The sequence below is a fragment of the Seriola aureovittata genome, chromosome 5, assembly GCF_021018895.1.
Source record: "Seriola aureovittata isolate HTS-2021-v1 ecotype China chromosome 5, ASM2101889v1, whole genome shotgun sequence".
Classification (NCBI taxonomy): domain Eukaryota; kingdom Metazoa; phylum Chordata; class Actinopteri; order Carangiformes; family Carangidae; genus Seriola; species Seriola aureovittata.
The window spans coordinates 11,327,444-11,350,104 of record NC_079368.1 but is presented as its reverse complement, the minus strand read 5'-3'; the positions used below and the strand labels follow the sequence as shown (position 1 = coordinate 11,350,104).

Sequence of the window (22,661 nt, the reverse complement as noted above, 5' to 3'; positions counted from 1 at the left end):
CATTTTCACAACTATTGTTTTGAAGGCAGCTTTTTTCTTTTTTACTTTGGAAAAATATTGACCATGTTAAGGGAAGGGTTCACTCTTTTCAACAATATATATGGTCAATAAATATGGTATGGTATGGTAAACACTATTTATAAGGAAATCTTTTCATTTCTATTCTACTACATGGTACCTTTAAAAAATATTCCGTTAAATGAGGAACAATAGAGAAGGAAATTACACATTCGAGCACTCTCAAAAACTGGTGGCTGTCCTTACTCTGATAAACCCTGCAATTAAACAATGCGTCATAACCTCTGCTCTGCTCTCTGAGGGAGAATATGAAGCCCCACAATAGCAATTTAACCTGCTCCTCATAAGCTTATTTACTTCTGCATGTAAACATGAACACACTCACACATTGTAATAATTGCCCATACACACTTGGTGAACACAGCATGATACTCAGACACAGGTTATGGCTTTCCAAGCAGTGTGAGCTCGTTTAATCTCATCCCTGTATACATTCTTTGTGATCAAACCTTTATAGACAAATATAAACGCAGATAATGAAGGCCTTCCATTAGTATCAATACTCAATACAGAGCCATCTTAGCATACAGTAATGTCCACTCAAGGTACTGTAGATATCATTAGGCTGAATGAAAGAAAATCGTTGTTTATATACATAGAGACAGAAATATACACATGTGCAGGTGGACGTATGACGAACACCCACAGTCATCAACAACAACATCTCAAATGACCAGAGAACCATTTACTGTTAACGTCGCCATCTTTAGTTCTTTTTCGCCGCCTGCTGAAAAAGTATACTGTAGCACCCAAATGAAAGAGCTGTACGGTAGATTGATTATGGTCACGGATACTATACCAACACTTAGAACACTGAGTAGGCTTTACAGTTTAGAGTTTACACTAGTGTTGAAGAGACAGAATGTAATCATCCCCCATCCCCGCCCCTAAATTTGTGGTCTGTTCATCCAAGAGAAGATTAAGTCGAGAGCCAATTCAAGACAAAAAAAAGAGTGACTGATAGCAGAAATATGTCTCTCTTTTCTCTTTTCGCTCTCACTCTACCCCATTTACCTCATGCTCATTCCTTTTCTTGCTGCAACAATTTCTTTTCTGTCAATTCTGCCTTCTTTTAATTATGTTGCTCATTCCCTCTCTCCCTCCTTTGGTGAGAAAAGTACAGGAGTCTTTGACATGATCAGCTTCAGTCTTCCGGGTTTTGGTGTCTCAGTCGGAGGGAGAGCCGTTCCCACAAAATGGCCTTCATGGCCTCTCCTATCAAGGGTCCTTTTTAAAGCCATGTACTCCATCACAGTTGTGGTCCACCCAAACAATACATCAAATGAACAACAAATTCACAGTTTGTAAAATTTCAACATTTTCCACCTCCTTTTGTTTTTCCTCTTTCATAAATGCCATTTATGTCAACTGCCCAGAGATTCAGCCTTCTTAATATCAGTCTCAGAAATAACACCTTCTGCTTTTGGGATCAGCTTGTGGGTGGATGACCTCTTTTTTCTCCTCCTGGCACTTCTATAAGGCATGCTGGGCCAGGACAAGAGCCAAAGCCAGGCCGGGAAGCAGAGCCCAGATGTTGGCACACAGGCAGGTAGAGTGATCCTCTGGCAGGCCCTGGGTTTTGCCCAGGCCACCGTCTCTTGGTTCAGGATACTGGGCAGATAGAGGGACACACAGAGGGAGAGAGATGTGTAAAGGTTAGACATGACTCAGACACTCATGCTACTCTCCTGTTCTGGCATTTGAAGAGGGAGAGGAGGAGGAGACAGCGGGGAGGTGAGACGGGACAGGGTCAGAGCTGAGGAGAAAAAAGGAAACACGAGTGTGAAAGTCAGAGTAAGAGAGGGAAATTACATGTATCCATAGCAGACCCACTTTGGCACGAACATTAAGTGTTTGATCCACCAAATGTTTTGATATGTGAAGCATATTTCAAGCCCCTGCTGCTTAGTATGCTCTCTGCTTCTTAAACAAGTTGGCAACAAAGGAAAGCTTCTTGTGAGGACTTTTTTCTTAAACTCTTTCAGGTTGCGCCAGCAAGTCTCTAAACAGTTTTTAAAGCTATCATTACAGACTTTATTTACAAGAAAAACATGCCATGAAGCCAAACACACACAACAGAAACCAGCAGCGGCTGTGGGTTTCTTTCAATATTTCATAAGGCATAAATTACAGCAAGTAGTGGCCGAACAGAACAGTTGCAAGACCCCTTGTATGCAGTTTGACTGCACACAAACAAAACACTACAATGTTTATTGTTATGCACAAGAGAAAATCAACTCGTGTAGGCCTACAGTGTGTGAACAGAGAGCAGGCCGTGCATTTTACCGCACTGTCACATTATGGCAGAGAGCAGTGGGAACACATGAATCCACATATTAAACTCTGTGGCCTCCTGAGTTACACTGTTATATCCACACTACAATGGACTTCTGTGCTTTTCCATAAAATTGTTAGCATCTTGAATACTTTTTATATTTGCTCGGGTTCTTGTATCACAAAGCATAACCATTTGCCTCCAAGTTAAAGTAGTCTCGCTCAATTTGCGGAGGCACCAATTTCAGTCCAGCACAGCAATACAGAGGCACATCATAAGGAACATGAAACGTTTTCTTCTCCTCCTCCTACTCCTCCTCCTCCTCATCCTCCTCCACCATCCTCTCACCTTATTTTCACCAATGCAACCTTTGCAGAGATTGCACTTTGGTCCATTTTCCTGTACATAGAAAAAAACATCTACTCTGATGTTATCTAGCAGCACCTCATCTACTAACAGAACAAGGAAAGGCAAGAAAAAAAATGATAATGAAACAAGAAAATAGTGTTGAATTATATTAACTAGACAGGCATATTTTTTTCTTATAGGAGAGAAGGAAGAGGGGAGAGTGAGGGAGAGAGATAAAGGGTATCCAAAATAGCTACAGTTATCACAGTACCTGGGCTTGTGCTTTCACTCTACACCGCAAAGAAATGGTTAAGTGACAGTTGCCAAAAGAAGGGGAAAAAAAGCAATGGGTAGCTTGACAATGCACCAAACACATCCGCGACTAAAAGCCAATTAATTAGCAAGGGCAGTGATGTGTGGCAGCAGCCTGTTGACATGAGTCCAGATCTCTGGCTGCAGCCAATATCCACACATACACTCAGGCTTGTGAGACGGTACACATACACATAAACAAGTGGCTAAAAGCACAAACACATGCACCATGATGGAATACAGAAAATGTCAAAACAGACTATTATCTCCCCGTGCTCTAACACATGCACACAGAGAGAGAGAGAGAGAGAGGGGATGGAAAACATTTACAAGTATTTATTTAAGCTGTTGATAAGAGTTTATCACACTTGTCATTCAGGTAACTCAAGTAACTACACACGCATGTAGACAGCATGTGTTTTCATTATTGATCAGCACTGTCAAATTTACAGTGCGGTGGGGCTGCTTTTCCCAAGGCTAGCTATCGAATAACCCTGAGTTACGTAGTTTCTGTCCACAATCAATTCCATTCAATTGAGCTGAAAATCAACATGACAGTGTTACATGGGAACACAGACAACGCCAGCTTCACAATGGTTAGAGAGGTTAGGGAGGGGATTTTCACACAGACAAGTTGGTTTATATTACATTGTAAATGAAACTGAATGCAATTAGAAATGAATATTTCAATTTTAAACACTTCCTTGTTCAAGAATCTGTTAAGTGAGGGCATTAAAATTCAAATCAGGATTACAATTATAACCCACACAAAATCCATCTTATCTGTGAGACCCGCACTGACCCTGGGAATATAACACAGACATCATTGGGAATTAACTATTTACTTCATCAAACTCCACAGAAACACATTAGTATATGGGAAAAGCAATTGTTTTTCTCAATATAAACAAAGCAGGACTTACCCCTCTGACTTACAATACTCTAAGGACGAAGCTTCAGCCCATATGTGTACTCACTGAGCATGGGATAAAGCCCACAACCACTGACAGTGACATTTTGAATAATTAGCATCTAAATTAGCTGAAAATACTCTATAGTCTATAAGACAGCAGTATGACTGACATGAACAGGCTTAGTCACAGACCGTAGATTCCCACTCCTCTCTAACTGTGCTTTATATTATAGGGTGTCCCTTGATGTCATGGTTGTTTGGCATCCATCCATCCATCCATCACAAACCTAATACATTCTGTTACCCAGAATGTTTGTACACATGCGCCTGCACGTGTATGTGTGTTACTATGGGGCCCACGCTGGCCGCCTTGAGATTTACAGCATTGGACAGTCAGTCTTCTGCCAAGAGGACTCATACCATAACAACACTCCCCCAATTTATCTGCCATGGAAGTTTGACAAGTTTTAATTGCCAGGCATAGTTGTCTGAGAACACAGGGCCGCCCAAAATGTCCCTAACAGCTCCCTCTCTAATTATAAACTTCCTGCTTGAGTAATCACACGTCTTATTGTTTCCTAATTACCATTTTTACAATAAATTAAACACCACGCTGCAGTGAGACAGGCAAAGAGCGGTGCATCAATACCGACATACACACACAGAACCCTTGGAGAAAGCTCCTCCACCATCCATTCTCTCCATGCCATCCTCTCTCTCTCTCTCTCTCTCTTTCTTTCTCTCCAATACCTTTTCCAAACACACACATTGTAATTGTTATCAGTGGCGCTTGTTCATTAATTCTCCTCTTTGCAACATTTTTAAGGTTTTAATTTGCTGTCTTCACAACAATGAGGGTTTCTGCATAAAGGACAATACTGCATGACTCAGGTGCAGTGTGACCATTTAATGGCTGTGAAAGCCCCTGGAATTACTCAAAATAGATGTCTTAATGGTAGTCATTCAGTCAGCATGCAAATTTGCATCCATAAACACTGCACGCTGCCTGGATTTTGTGTGTACCTGTAATAGTCACCGAAAAATTACATTAACAATAACATCAACAGTAGCAGCGGAAGCGGTGGCAGCTGCAGCTAAAGGTTTTACAAAGTACAGTTTCATACTACAGTGTCTAATTCAGCCAAGCTTGGTAACTGGGTCTACTGCAAAGGTGAAAAACATCATTAGTCTTACACCAGAAGGCTGCATGGCACATCTAAAATACATCTGTAAAACAAAACAATATTTCATTTTGAAAACTAATCAAACTCAAGAGCTAGATAAAAAAAGAAAGAGGAAAAAGAAAAACCCTTCGTCGGCTCAAAGTGCAAAGTGAAATTTTTTTGTCCTGTTCATGAGAGACAGAGAGGGAGAGGAGGTCTGTGGTGGACAATATTCTTCGGTCATTTTCACATTTTATTCGAAGAGAAAATGAAGTGCAGTTCCATTGAAAGACAAACACACATGCATTTTTGCAGCACAGCAAAGAATGATGTTTTCTGCTCCAGACGGTGAACCCAGTTATAGCAGAGTTGACTGCAGTCTTCAGAGTAGACGGCATTCAGCAGAGAACAGGCCCTGGGCCAGTATTTTAGAACCTCTAATCCAGATTAAAACCCCCACCCCCCATTCCTTTCACTATTTCATTGTGTGTGAGAGAAATATAATATTTCAACCAAATGTCATCATCTTGGGTGTAGCATAAACTGTCTTATCATAAAGCGTCTGTTCTGATGTGCCAATTGCTTTAACAAGCATAGAGATTGAATGTGATGTGAATGTGAATGGTGCAGAGTATTGAGCTTTATGATTTTGCCACTGTTCAAAATCCTCGTTTCATGGAAACTGAGTGGAGGAGTGTTTTTTTTCTTTTTTTTTTGGTTCTTCTTGTAATAGGTCCATTTTCTCAAATTTATGCAAAGAAGTTGCTGGAAACTGCTGAACATGTATGGATATATTTGTGCTGCAACAAATCATATCTGTTTAAATTTTACACAATGGGTTGACCTATATATAGTATAATAGACTCCAGGATTAACACCCTTAATTCAAAAAGCCTACCTGATTGACAAGCAGCCAGGAAATAATGACTCTGTGTTACATTTTTGCATATAAATTTAACATCTGTAATATCCCATGCAATGCAACAATCAGTGCAAACCTATTACCTTTGGGATGGCGACAAATGGAGGTTCCGAGGTGCCCGTTGTCCAATCCCACCCCGTCTTCGTCATCGCCGAGGTGCCTGGGACAGAAACACTTTTGTTCTGCATGTTGTCTATCCCATAACCGAAGGCCTGAATGGCATTTCCTGCAGGGACAGAGATATAAAGTCATTTGTTTTTGACTACCATCCCAGCAAGAAGCCAGCTAGCAGACAGACAGCTCTAAGTCAACTTCTTGGTCCCCTGCCCAATCTTTGGCAACCGAGGGAATGAGGGAGGGCAGAGAGGGATTGAAGAAGGAAGGAGTAACACGAGAATGGAAAGGCACTCTTTTTGCTTAGGCAGAACAAGCTTGAGAGTTTTATGCCAAACTAATCAGAAACGGCAATCTGAGGATTGTTTGTGAGATCTGTCACGGGGGAGGCTGCTGAGGATTTTACTGTCTTACAAAATACCAATGCTGTTTTATGTTTAATATTTGAGTCTGTGCCTTCTCTTTGAATGTCTAACATGTTCATGCTATCAATTTAGCTACTAATTATGCTTCCCTAAGTGAATCCTGCGGTGACACAGTGGACACATTTATCAAATCCAAACAACTTTGGTTCGTGTCCTTAGCTCCTTACAAAAACCCTTTTATGTTGCAACAGACGCTGTCAAATTGCAACCAGCTGACCAAACAGTGGTATAATATCTGCACTTGAGATGATGATGTTTGCCGGCAGTTGTACAATTAGAAATGGAATCTTTTAAAAGTAGCAAATCAATCAGCTCAAAGAGAGGACAGCGGTCTGTGAATGCATATGAGTGCTTGTGTGTCTGCCTGCAGATGTACTGTATGCATGTGTATAATTTTGTGTCTAAGTGCATGTGTGAGTCTCTGCAAAACTGTGATAACTCCCTGTTCAGTCAGCTTTTCAGCTAGATATGGCAAAATAGGGGCTGAGTACCTTTTCACTGCTCATCTGTTTAAAACATGAGGCTTGTTTCTCTTTGTTCAGCCAGAGAGAAGGCAAGGCATGTAATTGCTTGGCAACCACCTCCATTATAAGGTCAGCATGCAGAGATGACTTTGAATAGATTTATGTTACTGATCAAATTCAAAACATTCCCAAACAAAGGAGAAATGGCATTTCCCCACTAACACACAGGGAGGACAGATAGGATACTTGTGGAACACACATGCATTATCGGATGGACACACACACACAGTCTTTAGTAATCCCAACGCATGGACACATAGATTTGTCTGTCACATCCTCTGTCCGCCTACGCAGTGCTGCACGCACACACAAGTGTACATACTGTACAGCAAATCACATACAAAGGCGCGCACACACACACACACACACACACATACACCTGCAAACTTAACACATACAAAATCATCCTTCATGTTTCTCATTCTGTTCAACACTGGTGTTTGGGCTGCTGCTGGAAAATAAAAGCAGAGAGAGAAACAGAGTGAAGCCTCGCAACTTTAATCCTTGCAGTGAAGAGCTGGTGAAGCACTGCTGAGACATGCGATGTTACGCATCTGTTTGTCAGGGTTGGCTATAGCTAGCTATCCCCCTACAGATGCTGTAAGATGGGGGACTAAAGTCATAAATCAAACTAGTTGGCTGGAGGGCCTGCACACAGGATGTTTTACTGCGCCCAAATGTTCCACAGAGTGATTAAGCTCATTGCCAATAGCAATTCAATTTTTTAATAACTCTGAATAAGTTTTCCTTTAACCCCTGGGCATAGCCTGCATTGCCCTACCTGCAGGGACAGATGGAGTAAGAGATAAAGGAGGAAAGAAAAAAGGGAAGAAAGATAGATAGAGGAGGGACTCAGGGTTATGTATGGACTGTCATTATAATATCCTGGAATGTTTTCTGCTGGATTCCCCACATATTTTAGTCAAACGTATATTCTAAAAGTATTAATCTGCTGGACTGACTGACTGTTTTGCTTGAACTTGTCAGGTAAAGTGGGGGAGAGGTGTAGATTATTAGTAAATTATTTGCCGAACACCTGGTTTTCATTTGCAATGTGCTTTGGTTTGTCGATCAATGTAAGAAATGATTCACACTGCAGAAACAGTGAAAGTGGAAAGATGGGGGTCATGGGGAGCTGAAAGACACACACACAAACACATACACACACAGACACATATATCTATGTATATGTGTGTTTTTGTGTATATTCTCCTCCCTGGTGTGTCGAAGTTTATCGCCCGTTCCCCTTGACTGCAGAGAGGAGATGCTGCATTTTGTGTTATTTTTCAAGACGCCTCCTCAGCTCCCAGCCTCATCCCTCATCCTGCACACTCAGCTAAAACGGTACCCCAGCAATCTATTGAAATGGTCTGAAAGCATTATCCACACAATGGAACATGTTAAAGGCAATGGTGTCTTGTAGCGCTGATGACACTGCTCGCTCCGGCATAGCAAGGAGGGAGATCTCTGTATTTTACTTCTCAGTGAAAAAAGCATAAGGATGTTTGAGGTAACCACTCTGTCATGCTGCATTCTGTGTGTTATGCATTAGATGTACAGATGATATGTATTTTAGCTCCCCCTATTATTTCATTTGTGCTAGATCTCTCCGTTTTCATGACATTTTTCTGCTGTTAGGGATAAGCCCTTTAACTCTCTCAGATTGAATGTGAAAATGACATGCAAATGGTTTCTTTTGTATTAAAGTCTGGGCAGATCTTGCCCAAAGGAGGGATGAGAAATGATAAGAAATGACTCGTTTCTGAGGAACTAAGAACATTTAATTTCAACTTAATCAGTGGGCAAAGGAGTGTCTGTGGATAAGCTGTATCAAACTATGTAGCAGGCAAATTTTCATCAGAACTTCCATCCATCCATCAATCCATCCATCCATAAATATTTCTCTCTTAAGCCTTCCGGCTTTATTTCCTCCTTTGTAATAACCAAATAAAATAAATTATAAATTATTTTTTGTTCAATTTAAATGAAATTAGTTAATTAAAATTTAAATTAAGTTAATTTTCTTTTGACATTTCAATACTTGGATGTCTAAAGTAGCTGATGCCTTTCACCTAATTTTTTTCCACATTCAGTCTCCACTGACCACCATCCACCCCTCAACAACATCACATCCACAGTAATCTGACAGGAGAGCTCAACAACACAGAAAGACAGAATCTGACATGAAACTATTAAAGTTGCATTAGATCGAAGTTCATGGCTCACTCTACCCTTACATGGCTGCAGGAGAAACTCCTGTATCACGCAATTGTGGTTTTATCAATATCACATGCTGGAACCCTGTCAGTTACAAAACACGTCTCAGATGCATGCAGAGTATCATTGTGTCGGGATGGCTCACTTAGGCATGTGTTGTCGGTGAAGTACCGCAGGAAATTCATACATTCCTCTTCTTGGTTTCCACTGCCCTTACAGGTGCACCACGGGGATATGGTCCAGTTGGAGAAGCTGCTGTCCACATAGTTGGGAGTCATTTCGGTCCCTGTGAGGGCATCCACACAACAACACAGACACACAAACACACAAACAATATGCACATTAGGACACACATTTATGGGTCACTAATGGACAATAATGGACTACATTTATTGCAAATAGTATGTAAAATGGACAACAAGATGTTAGTCATAGGAATGGGAAGGTGAAGTATTCTGTAATGCTTAATTTTAAATGTAAAGAGGCCATTACGTTATGAATATTTTGCAAAGTAGGTGCTTTAGGAAGTGTGTCTGCGGCTTGAATATAGCACTGTTGTATTAAAACATTTTATTTTGCCTCAATGCTTTCAGGTGGAGCAAGGGGTGTTAGATGCACTTTGTGTAGCATTTTCCAGAGAAGTCCGGGAAGCTCCATGGCATATCATCACTTCATACTGCACAATGTATGACACATGGCGGGGAAGCACTGACTGATTCTGAAATATATATGGACACTTCAGCAACCACTATGCTAAAAATGGTATTTCACGTACATTTGCATTTGGAGGCTCTGCAAGCTCTCTGATGCTGCCACAACATGACCAAGGTGCTGTTATCAAACATTGGCTGGGATTGAAAAATATGCACGAACTAGTCTGTGCACATTGTTTGAGCAACATTTACTATGAGCAAACAGATGGTCATCAAGTGTTTTAATTAAGTAAACACTCTCTCTGTGGCTTTATTCACTAATTACTTTTAGTAGTGAACTGATGTCCAGTGTGCTGGGGGGAGATATCAGAGTAGGAGGGTGGGAAAAAAACTGAGTCTCACTGCTCTGCCTGCTTGTCATGATAAAAATTAAGGTACAAGAGACTGCTGTCAGACTGTCTCTTCTTCAAACGCCCTATAACCATCACTCTTTATCTCACCATGTATCTGAAATTTCAGAAAAATATTGTGCGATGTGGAGGTAAATGTGCATTTCTGTATGTCTCCTGCCATTTCAATCAATCTTTTTTTCTCTCTCTCAAACACACTCTCACTACATCACAGTGTCAGCCACAGTCTTGGCAGCACTGACCGATGAGCCTTGCGTAGGAGGCCAAGCAGGCTTGGTGATTGTCTTGGTTGGGACAGGTGCTCGCTGCGTGCGGAGTCATCCAGCAGTTTACCAGGTAATCAGCCAGCCGAGACCTGCACAACAAACATGAAACACGGCACAGACAGAGAAAGAGAGGCAGGGGCTCAGTCATAAACTTCAATCATATGACAGATGAACACACAAAGACACACACAGACACACACATACACAGACACACACATACACATACACAAATTCAAAGCACTGGGCCTAATTTTTTGGCACCGTTTTTCCTCAAGAGCAGCTGCCAATTGTGACCAGCATCAAAACTGGGAAAGTATATGCAACATCTGTTTCCGGGCTGCTCGAACAGGTGTGCTGAATAGCAACCACGTCTCATTCACGCCTCAGCACCGGCTAGCTATTTACTATCTTCACAACATGCAACATAAACCTAAAGGCAGGGGCATTAGTGTAAGGATGAGAATGATATCACATGCTTCTTCTGGCCGTAGCTTTCATGCTTATCCTGGACATCTCAACTGTCTCCCATACTCACTTTCCCCACAAACTGAGGGAACTGATAAAAATAGTATGTTTTGTTTCGGTGTGTGTTTGTGATAAGAGCTTTAAGTCTGTGGAAGCCCCCGGGGTGGCATTGCTAATCCACTTAAGTAGGTTTATTGGGAGTAGCGTGTGCAAAGTTGCTCTGTCTCTACTGTTCACATCACAGCTGCCCACTAAGTGAATCACAATCCATTGCACATTTCTCTCTCTCTCTCTCTCTCTCTCTCTGTCATGACTCATTTACTCTGACCTGGTCTGACCACTTTTTGCCGCCTTAAGTTCAAAGGTGCTCTAACGTACCTCAGGCTGTGTTGTCCTTTGCGAACACAAACAAACATTCACACACACACACACACACACACACACACACACACACACACACACACACACACAGAAACAGGTTTAGTGAGTGCAGACTGACTGAATATGTGACTGGTTCCTAATTTTTGGCCGAGTCGATAACTGATAAACAGCATTTGAGTCGACTCATTCATGATAGCTGCTGTGATAACCTTCTCCTCTTTTCTCAGCCTGTTATAAAGTCATTTGTTTCAGTGTTCTTTTTTTTTTTTATGTAAAAGGTGATATGAGGGTGACTTTTAACAGCAATACATCATTGTCAGATTCATTGTGACACACTTTAATTACCATAAAGAAACTAATTGTCATCCAGATGCCAGCCAGAGTGCTAGGATTTATCTCAAGCCAGTGATGTTGGTGCTGCTTAAAGGAATAGTTCGATATTTTGGGGAAAATACCCTCATGTCTGTACAGTAGATAGTTTAGTTAGTCTAATCTTATCATAGCCACTAGCCACTTCTAGTTAGACACTTCTTTCTCCTGGTGCCAAAATCAGAAGTTCTGTCTTTCACTTCACATGAAGAAGGCAAGGCTTTTTGTTTCAATGTTATTCTAACAAATTGTAAAACCTGTCTACATAAGAGGCTGACATGTTTTACTCTAACCAGGTTTTTCATTGATCTGACAGATTCACTTCCACGTATTTTTACACTTTTAATGCAGCTGTCCATATATAAAAACTCATAATGACAGCTCATGCTCCTCATATGCTCTACATACAAAGTAGCCCCTTTTTTATGTCTTTTTTTTTTTTTGCTCATGCTTTTACGCTGTAGTCCGTGTGGACAAAATGTAAAAATTTACCTTAATTTGTGCAGCAGGAAAAGTTTCCTCTCTGCTGATTTGTTCCATAAAACTCACAAAATGCAATTCACACAAGAAAAATGTGTAAAGTCTTTACCTGGTGGTGTCTCAAAATGGATGTGATAACACCTCATGCTAAAACGCTACAGATGTAGCACTTGTAAATAAATGAAATACATACTTTTTGACCGAATAACAGCAATACTGGCCACAATATGTGAACAAAGCCTCTGCATATATTTTCATATTTACACATGTGACTTGTTTATCAAGTGACTAAATTATACTGCATTTCATGATAAACTTTGTCAGATCCATCTACAGCATTGCATTCATGCATTGAGCAAGAGATCCATGTTAAAAAGAAATAAGAACAAAGCGCTGATAGGTGCATCAGGTGGAATGTTATCACAGAAATGAACGTCCTGCCTTGTCTATAAATATGCATTGCAGCTGTATGAGTGCAGACACTTGATCACATATTTATCATTTTGGCCCTTTTTTATAAGGTTCTAAAATAATTGGATCAGATGAGAGGCATTGTAATTACACTGAGCTTCAACCTGCATGTTTATCTGCAAAAATAAATAAATAAACAAATAAAAACAGAATCTATTGCTTTCGACAGGATAGACACTGTCATTCAGGAAACTCATACATGTGACCATAATACAATCAGAGAGAGTCTGTTTTTGCAATGTGCTTATGCTGCATCCCGACACTGTGAATAAGAAGACATCAGATTTGGCTGGAGGGTGGATACAGGGTGATGAGGTAACAATCTCCCTGTCTGTCTGCTTGTGTGTGTGTGTGTGTGTGTGTGTGTGTGTGTGTGTGTGTGTGTGTGTCTCTCTCTCTCTCTCTCTCTCTTTGTGTCTTTCACCACAGAAGCCAGTGTGGTGTGATGAGCTTGGGCCTCCAGCAGCAAACCCCACTGAGACTCACTTCATTACTCCGACTCCATCTCCATCCGCCCTCCTATCAAATCACCCGGAGAGCCTCTCGACGTGACGTGCTGCTAACACGTTGAGAGCCTCGCCTCAGAAAACGGGACATATGCTCGCTCTGCCATGGCTGCAGCGAGTTACACAGAAGTCGACACATGCAAACACACGCACACTCATATAGCGATACACAATGCTTAATGTTAATTCACAAGAAATAAGAACACACACACACACACACACACACACAAATACAAAGCTTCCCCTCTCCACACCTGTCCTCCTCACTTGAAACCCTCTCTAATCCATTCCTGTTCACACTGAAAGAAGGTACTTGTACCCACACTCACGCCATAAATGACAAAAAAGATACAACAGACAGGGGAGAGAGAACAACTCTATTGTGCCTATACAAAGCAACCTTTAGAACCACATTTTCCATTTTTCTATTTCTTATGGGCAATGGGTCTGTAACAAAAAAAATGTAAACGTCAGATTTCTGTAGGAAAGGCAAAGACCACTGAAGATTAAAGAAACCGAACAAGCACCGTGTTTCTTTATAGAAGCGGAGCTCTTTCAGACAATGATGGCTTAAAAACAGTAATTTAAAGTTTAGAGAGGTGTCCTGAGTGTTCAGACAATGGTGTTCCAGCACCGGGATGCAGCACATTTCATGGCTTCCAAGGGCTTTCCATTATACCTCGGCGAAGCGCCACTCGCTGCTGAAATTACAGGCTGTCTAGCTCAACAGAGTTTTATGGTCATTTCAGCCACTCAGCCCCCAGGGAAGTGGCAGGGGAGCCCCCACAGAGGTAGACTTCTTTCAACCAACCTGACACTTTAAACACAGTGATTCGGCTGAGCGCTGAGTGCCTGTCCATCCAGCTTGGCAGTAATAGAAAACTAATGGCTTTTTATATGGATTCTTATTCCTATCACTTGATGCCCATGACAAACAATGTGACTCAAATCAGATGAGTGTCAGCCTTGGAAACCATTTCCTCATGAAGAAAGAGAGGCAGGAGGAAAAACGTTTATCAGACTCCAAAATCCTCTAATAGCTGCCTTTCTACATTAAAACAACAGTCTATTGAGAGTCATATCTGGTTTAGAGACTATCCCTCTGTGCTCCGTCTGCAAATATGATCTCTTCTACGGATGATAATTTCTGTTAAATGCGAAAATTACGGCTCTTCAGTCTTATCACTTCCCTCAGTCATCAGCCTAGAGAGGCTTTAGGAACCATATCTTTCACTCATCTACAGAGAGCATAACAATAAGCATGACACAATAGCTGCCAACATAATAGCAGTTACATGAAGCAAATAAGAAAAACAAAAGATGTTTCTCTCTGCTCCGCTCTGCCCCCCTGCCTTTCTTTTCTTGTATGTTGTGTTCATCTGTCCTTATCTCTCCTCTCCTCTCCTCTCCTCTCCTCTCCTCTCCTCTCCTCTCCTCTCCTCTCCTCTCCTCTCCTCTCCTCTCCTCTCCTCTCCTCTCTTAACCTCTCCTCTGTCAGTAATGTCCTGTTGTCACTGTCGAACAAACTGATTGTCATTGCAGCCTCAAATGTTCATGTGCAAGCTCATGGTGTGGGAATTTGACCCCGGTTCAATCAATAGGACTCAACAGCCTTGTGTGTCCTTGTGTCACTAAATGTTAAAAGCCAAAGCAAACAAAGCGGCTCGGCAATACTGATGCATTACTATTACTCTCTTTTGACGCTCTGAATTTTCTGCATTGTGCAGCACGGCTGATTACGTCATAACCATTTTTATGTAAACCCAACAATATAGCACTGACCTTGTGAGTGGAGTGCGAAGAATATATTTTGATTAAAAGGACATAAAATCTGTCAGAGATATTTTTTTCTTTCCACTAAAAGACACTCTCAAGAATCTTATACTTTGAACGGCTGCAGCTGCATTCTGCTCTGCTTTCCCACCTAAATTTCTGCTGGTGACCCTGAGACCCTCTGTGTTGCTCTGGTCAGAGGTGATGGTCCATTTTACCCACAGTTATTTTCTCTTCAATGTGCCTGGACAGAGGCTTTGCCTTTTTTTTTGGCAGCACTGTACTCATTGGGATTCTGAGTCAATACTCTAAAAGGGCAATGTGGACAGATGGCATTCAGTCAAAACACAAGGCAGTTTAGCTTAGCTGTCACATGACACAACCTTTCGCCCCCTTACTCAGCAGAGAATTGAGACCAACAAAAACTGTCTGGTGACACAACCTCCCCTGCATTATTAAGCAGAAAATCCAAAGTAAAAAAAATAAAAAGAGCAACAGTCTGAACTTGCATTTTCATCTAATCAACCCACATTTCGTTTTATTTTGAAACACTTACTTCTGCATGATTGCAATGTTCCTTGTTTGGTGACCAGAAAATTGGCTTGCAATTCATTGTTTCTTTTACTTTCTCACTTTCTCTCGCTTTCTGTCTCTGCTTCTGTGTGCACCACCCGCTGCAGATATCTTACAGCCCCCAACTGAATGTTATGTCATTGGGATTAATGCTAAACCAAGCGTGCCACACACAACCCAGTACTGTCTGTTTGGAAAGGGTTGAGCAGATTATTCAAGGTTATCTTAACTCACTAAATACTCCCTGAACAAGGCAAACAGCCATCCGCCTGACAAAGTGTACAGGTCAAAAAAATGGATGAACTGTCCCTGAAAAAAGAGTTAGCAGTACGCTGCAAAAGTTGTTATTACCAGTAATTATAGAACTATTAGTCACATGTCAGACAACTCTGTGGGAAAAGTTTCCAGAAAGTTACTTGCTGCAGCTTTCAGTGAGACTCCTTAAGTACAATGAGAAGTTCAGAGTGAGACTCCTTAAGTACAAAGAGAAGTTCAGAGTGAGAATGATGAAGAGTGAAAGAGCAGGCCCTAATTGACACATTCAAAACCACACATCGGACATTCTGTAGGTAAGTCTGCAGCCCTATTGATAATGTGTGCATTAATAATAGATACGGTACCATTGGAGGAAAGGATGAGGCCTAGGCGGTAATGACTGCAGTTTTCCGCTATACCATGTTCCCTTAGAGATTACGGTTGGGAAAGTAAATGGGCATATACTAATCCATGTATTGGAATTAAATACAAAACTCTTTATTTCCAGTTCCTGCACCATCCCTCTCACAATTTCTCTTCCCCTCTCTCTCTCTCTCTCGCTCTCGCTCTCCTCTCACCCCCCATTTGCCGCTCTCATGTGTAGCCAGCAAGCTGAGCACGTCTCCAGTGAAGCTAAGGCCTGATTAAAGCCGCGCACTGCAGAAAACTGTACTATATATGAGGAAAAGGTCACCAATTGACACATGCTTTGCTTGCAAAACCAGAGCTTTACACTATCAGAAAAGACACTTCACTTTGATAGCTTGTGTTGTAGCCAGGGAGATAGAAACAGTCAAGGTATTACCTTGAGCACAAACTTTTTAAATGAGTAGTTGTATCTGTTGTGTGTGTGTATGCCTTTATACTTCTGTCATTGTGAGGACCATTTTGATTTTGAGACCATGAGAGAACATTTGTGGAAAGTGAGGACATCTCCTTGTTTCTTCTACAGGCTGTTTGAGGGTTACGACTTGGTTTTAGACCATAGATCATAATCAGATCACATTTGGTTCAGGTTTAAAGCTAATCAGTCCATACTTTTGTATTGACAAAGGATATAACTATGTGTGAAGAACTTTCTTTCTGTTTCAGCTGCATTCTTCACATGACTGAACAGATAAACTTGTACTTTAATCAGTACAGCTGTCTACAAAGGTTTTTGTCACGGCTTGTGTTTCAAATGCACTATATGCATGTAACAATGACCTGAAGTGTTTTTTTGTTTTTTTTTTTACATTTCAAGTCTATTTTCCTCTGTTTTAAGCATGTAACTACAGTGACTGCTCAACTCTACAGAGCGTGTTAGTGTCTCTCAGCTAATTGTTTTGGTTTTACAGCCACAGCTTTACTGTCTTGGTTTGTCCTTGCTGCTCTCAGAGCGAGGTAAAAAATTGTCAATTTTCTGCTGTATGAAAGGGAGGAAAAAAAGAAAAGAAAAATTAATTAATCAATGTTATAAGAAAGCGTTGAGCTTAGGCATGTAGTTGTGATGGTTAATGCCTTGTTCACACATATAATACAGATTTTTAATAGCAGGCATCCCCATGAGTCTGGAGCTTTGGGCGTATTTGCATTTTTACATAGACATTATGAACTTATTTTCTGGCGTTCTGCTTTACCCACACTCAACGAAGTAGTTAATTTCTTGAGCAATCTAATTCCACACAGCATTTTTTTTTAAATTTAAGCCCTGGTTGCTCATTAAAGTTACAGCATATCATAGAGAGCTGACCGTATGTGCGAACAGGAGGTTAGGGAAGGGTTAGTGGCCAGGGAATACATTGAGGGTCCTCACAAGTACGAGAGCACAAGATAGTGTGTGTGTGTGTGAGAGAGAGAGAGAGAGAGAGAGAGAGAAAGTGAGAAAAACTGATGATAAAAGTCAGAGTTGTCTCAGAAGCTACAGGGTAATGCCATCTGGGCCAGTCATTCTCCCTACACCGTTCCCCTCAGTGAAGGAGTTGTCAGATACAACAGAACCAACTGTTGATTTAGGGCAGTGAATGTGTGTGTGTGTGTGTGTGTGTGTGTGTGTGTGTGTGTGTGTGTGTGTGTGTGTGTGTGTGTGTGTGAAAAAGAGGGAGTGTTGCAGTCTGTGAGATTTCTGTTAGCAAAGGCGGCCTGGTACAGTACATCTCCTAAACTGGGTCAGGTTACCTGTACAGTGATCGATTATCTCCCCACTTTGAAAACCAGTGGCCAAAGAACTCAATCAAAGAGCACCCAGTGAGCCTGGAGACCAATGGATATAAATCAAAGATAGAAGTGTTGCATTGATCCTTCAGCCAATCAATACGGTATACATATACAACTCAATGCTCTTTGGGTTAGGCTTCATTGGGCTTGTGCTGTGTGAACTGACATGGAAATGGACTGGGAATTTTTCTGCTTGCATACATGCGTGAACACACACACGCACACATGCACACACACACACACACACACACACACACACACACACACACACACACACACACACACACACACACACACACACACACACACACACTACCCAAAAAAGCACATCCAAATATAGCCTATTGTCACTCTCTGGACTCAGTAGTCCCATATGAATACATGTTGGATGCACTGGAAGGATGGTGAGAACACAGGGTAGAGATGCGAAGAGGAGAGGAGAGGAAGTGAGGAAAACAGGAGAACAGTAACAAACACAGGAATGACTGTTTTTTTCTGTTTGTGCAGGATTATGGGAGGAAATAACATAATAACTGCAGCAGAAGTACAACCAGGTGTAAGGAATAAGTGCTGCTCCATTTAATGCTTGTTCTCTGTCCATCTACAGTCCCTAGATCTCCAGAGTATGTCAACAATTGCCTCCACAGAGACAGAAGGAGAATGAAATCTTCCAGTGCAATATGCCACCTAAGCCCAAGCCAAAAGTATATATTTGAAATCCTCTCAAATGTTTATTTTTTGTTTGATTGAGCTCTGAGCTCCACCTGGAACAATCTGAACAGTCTCCAAAGGTGAAATCACAGCCAATCTGGCATCCAATGTGCTAAAGGTAAGTATTTGGAGGCATTTTCTTCCCCAGTGCAATGCAAGGAACTGCTGGCTTCTGTAAATCTAAAATAAATAATAAAATCGGTGAGTCTACATTTTTAAATCCGTTTTGACTTGGGCGTGTTTTGAGCCGTGACCCTTTCTTCATCAGAATGTGTTGCAGGGAGCTAAGCTTGTCTTTGAGATGGCCAGCAGAGTCTGCTGATCCATAGCTGTGTGACCAAACCACTGACCTCCAACCCACTGCAGTAGCTTTACGGCCCGGATCGATGCTGTGACCCTCCCTCCCTCTCCTCTCTGTCTCATTCTGTCTCATTATCTTTCCCTCCTTCTCTTCCTCCTCTTATTCCCTCCTCTTGCGATCCATCCCTTGTGTTAAAGGGAAATAGGCTCGGGCTATCTGTGTATCCCCTGTTTGGAGTCAGAGAGGCATCCCCAGGGGAGGCAGGCCTGACATTGAATGATCTCCCCCTTCTTTTATCAACACATCTCTGAGAGGGGAGAATGGTGACAAGCAAAGTTTCCTCGGGTGTTGTACTTGAGCGTGTTGTGACTTCTGCGTTTAAAAAGTTTACTAAGGGCTCTTTTTTTAAGAGTTGCTCAATTGTGTTTATCATCAACATTGCACAAACCAAACTCTCATCTGTGCACTTTGTGTCTACTAGCATGACAAATAAGTTTTAAGTTCAATTTGCATGAACAAAACACTGAAGATGAGTCAATTAAGAGCACCACATGCTGGTTGATATCATAGTAACAAATTATTGTTTCAAAGGTCTTCCAGGACTTCCTGACATCATGTAACAGAGAGGGGACATTGAGACAGATAGAGGACACATTAAGAATATGTCACATGGTCATGGTGATGGTAGTGATTGCAGACACCTCAAGGATAAAATCACCAGTCAGAGAGCATTGTAAATCCAGCACTGACCAATGACATCTCACTTTAATTGCACCGTAGTGACATTCTCTTGCATGGCGGCTCTTATTCACTGCGGGAGAATGCAGCACCCACACAGCGGATTATTAGAGTCACGTTCAAGATCAAAGTGGCTGTGTGTAAAAGTGTGTGTTTGTGTGTTCATGTGTGGCTGCTAAATGGTTTTTGGTCTGTGGGTGCACAGGCCAGCGTGTAACCGTACCATCCGTATGAGTGTGTGCACGCTCATCGAGCTGTTGACCTCGGTGGGGCATAACACAGCCACAGATAATGAGCTTTAACGTTCTATTTCATCTTTCTCAATAAGGAGGAGCACAGCAGACACCTGAGGGCCTAAAGGTCAAAGAAAGCAACTCAGCCTGAAAACAGATTACACAATGCAGGCAAGCAGGTAATTATCAAGACAATCATAAATCGCAGGAGAGGCCATAGATTTTCCCGTCTTTAGCAGCGGAGTGGTTGGATTTAGAATTGGGTTTTCACCGTTAAAGCTCAGCCTCAAAGGCTGCTCACCTCCATGGAAACAGGATGAATGTAAAGTACTACGGAAATACTAGTCACAAGGAATTGTTGTGCACCATTAGCTAGTCTAATTCAAATTTTTCTGACTCTAAATCATTCTTACTTGTTACAGAAACATATGATATTGGCTAGTTATCCGAAATAGAGCAAAACCACAAGTAATAAAAAAGTTATGAAGTGTTTTCAAACTTAGATTAATGCTTTTTTATGACTATTATTCATATTGTGCAACATATTATTCGTTTTAGTGCACAAGATATGAGTTTTTAAATTATTGTATTGGTTGTCGTGTCCGCCACAAAAACCTAACCAAATTTATTCCATGAAAGCAAACGGTGACAGTAACTGAAAGCACTTTTTGGAAGACGCGACAGGCGTCTAATTTTCAGGCAGTTACCGCGAGTAACGAACCAGGGAGGGTGCTATCATCTTCCATGCCGACGGAGGCTGGACAGCTACTTGGTGTATTAAATCCACAAACTCTGTCAAGACCCGTCACTGATTGTCACTGAATTGTATCAGCTGCCTAATCATCCATCACACTGGGACATGAAAAATTAGCCAAAAACTCACCCTTCTGATAAGTCACACATCATGAGTATTATTTTTAGCAAAGAACTTTCTAGGGTCTAACGTTTCGGTCGAACACCATTAGGCTCATAAATGAGCTTTTAAATGCTTACAATTATTCAAATGTCCCACTTTTTTTTTCTTAATCTATTAGACTAATGAACGCAGAGCATATCTCCTTCAGCTGGTTGGATGTGTACCCTACTGAGGGCCAGACAGAGCACATGGTTCGGGGGGGGGGTAAAAGGATCTTGCCTGCTGATCTGGCTGATAGTACAACCGCTGTGTTTCACCTGCTCTCAGTGGCATTAACACCAGAAAACATGTCACGGCTGGGTAGGTGTGAATTGAATCTGGCCGCTTGAATCCAATAGAGGCCCCATGCAGCCAAAGTGATCCACTAATGTTTTGCTCAGCTTAATTGAGCGTTGTCCCTTCAACTTAGCCTCACATCTTCATCCAGAGTCTAATAGCCACGGCTTCCCTGAAAGTCTAATTACTTTGCTGGCAAAGTTACAGCAAGAGAAATATAAAACTTTAGGATGCCGTGGGAGCTGGGAAATTGCCACCAAAACCAGGAACCCTCTCTAACACACAGATTCAATTTTATTTTTTTCTCATTTCCATGAATATAAGAAGATGATAATGAATCCTCAGATGTACTTGGCAGCAGCTCGTCTCATACACACAGCGCAAAAATCTGTCGATCAAACCAACAAAACTGATATGTATTCACATACAATGAATGTGTGCCCTGCCAACCCTCGCACTACACACACACACACACACACACACACACACACACACACACACACACAACACACACACACACACACACACACACACACACACAGTACGGGACACTCTTCCTCTGCCCTTCACATCCCACCCCGCAGGCTTTCCCTTTACTGCACCTGCAGAGAGAGTCCTGGCGGCAGACCCTCCGTAGCTCCAGACAGTTGGGTTTCTCCTTATCTTTATAGGAGCAATCAGGCACGATCGTCTGCCTGCGTCGTTCAGCGCAGCCCTCAGTCTGGCAGGGGCAGAAGAGCAGACGGTGGCTGTACTCAGTGGGCACACGGTCCAGGAACATCCTCAGCGCTTTGTGGCAGCGCTTCTTGCTGCACGTTTCACCTTTGTTGGGGTCTTCCTTGCTGCAGGTAGCGATGTAACTGGAGCGTTGCTTCTTGCAGCTGTTGTTGAGGTTGCAGGCTTTGGCCGCATCAAGACAGGGGTTGCAGTTTCTCTCGGCATCAGGACAGTGGAAACCCTTTGGTGCTACTGTGAGCATCCCTGAGAGTGGATACAAAGAAGACAACTTAGAGACTTTAGTGAACCGAAAGGTGAAAAAGTTCATATTCTTATGGTTAAATCACTTGAAAACCCAATGGCAGACATCACTGTCATAGCAGATACATTAGAGGTAGAAGTACTCCTGTGGGTTTCAGTCTTATTCACATGTATTTCCAAAAAAGGATTGTTAGCAAACACATCCTGGATCAAATATAATCACAACAGAGGTGTAAAAATCTTTTCATTGATAGTCCGAATCAACATCACCGATCGTATGTAGTTTACAGATGGCTCAGCTGCAGTATGATCAACAAATAAAACAATAATCCTTGCATCTCTGCCCATCGGGGAGTTCATTGCACATGTTAGGCTTGAACACTGAAGGAGGTGCTTCAATATCATCTATGCTTCTCTGT

The 22,661-nt window shown here is 41.8% G+C and overlaps 1 protein-coding gene across 1 annotated transcript in view; it reads right to left on the bottom strand.

Moving 5' to 3' along the window:
- Positions 1-461: 461 nt before the first annotated feature.
- LOC130170069 (GDNF family receptor alpha-2-like) overlaps positions 462-22,661 on the bottom strand; it is a 45,522-nt gene continuing 23,322 nt past the window's right edge. Inside the window, exons 4-8 of the mRNA XM_056377191.1 lie at positions 21,867-22,245; positions 10,597-10,709; positions 9,437-9,577; positions 6,095-6,237; positions 462-1,689 (exon numbers count right to left, since the gene is read on the bottom strand). Of these exons, the coding sequence (XP_056233166.1) occupies positions 1,552-1,689; positions 6,095-6,237; positions 9,437-9,577; positions 10,597-10,709; positions 21,867-22,245 (914 nt within the window). The 3' untranslated portion in view covers positions 462-1,551. The remainder of the gene's footprint in view (positions 1,690-6,094; positions 6,238-9,436; positions 9,578-10,596; positions 10,710-21,866; positions 22,246-22,661) is intronic.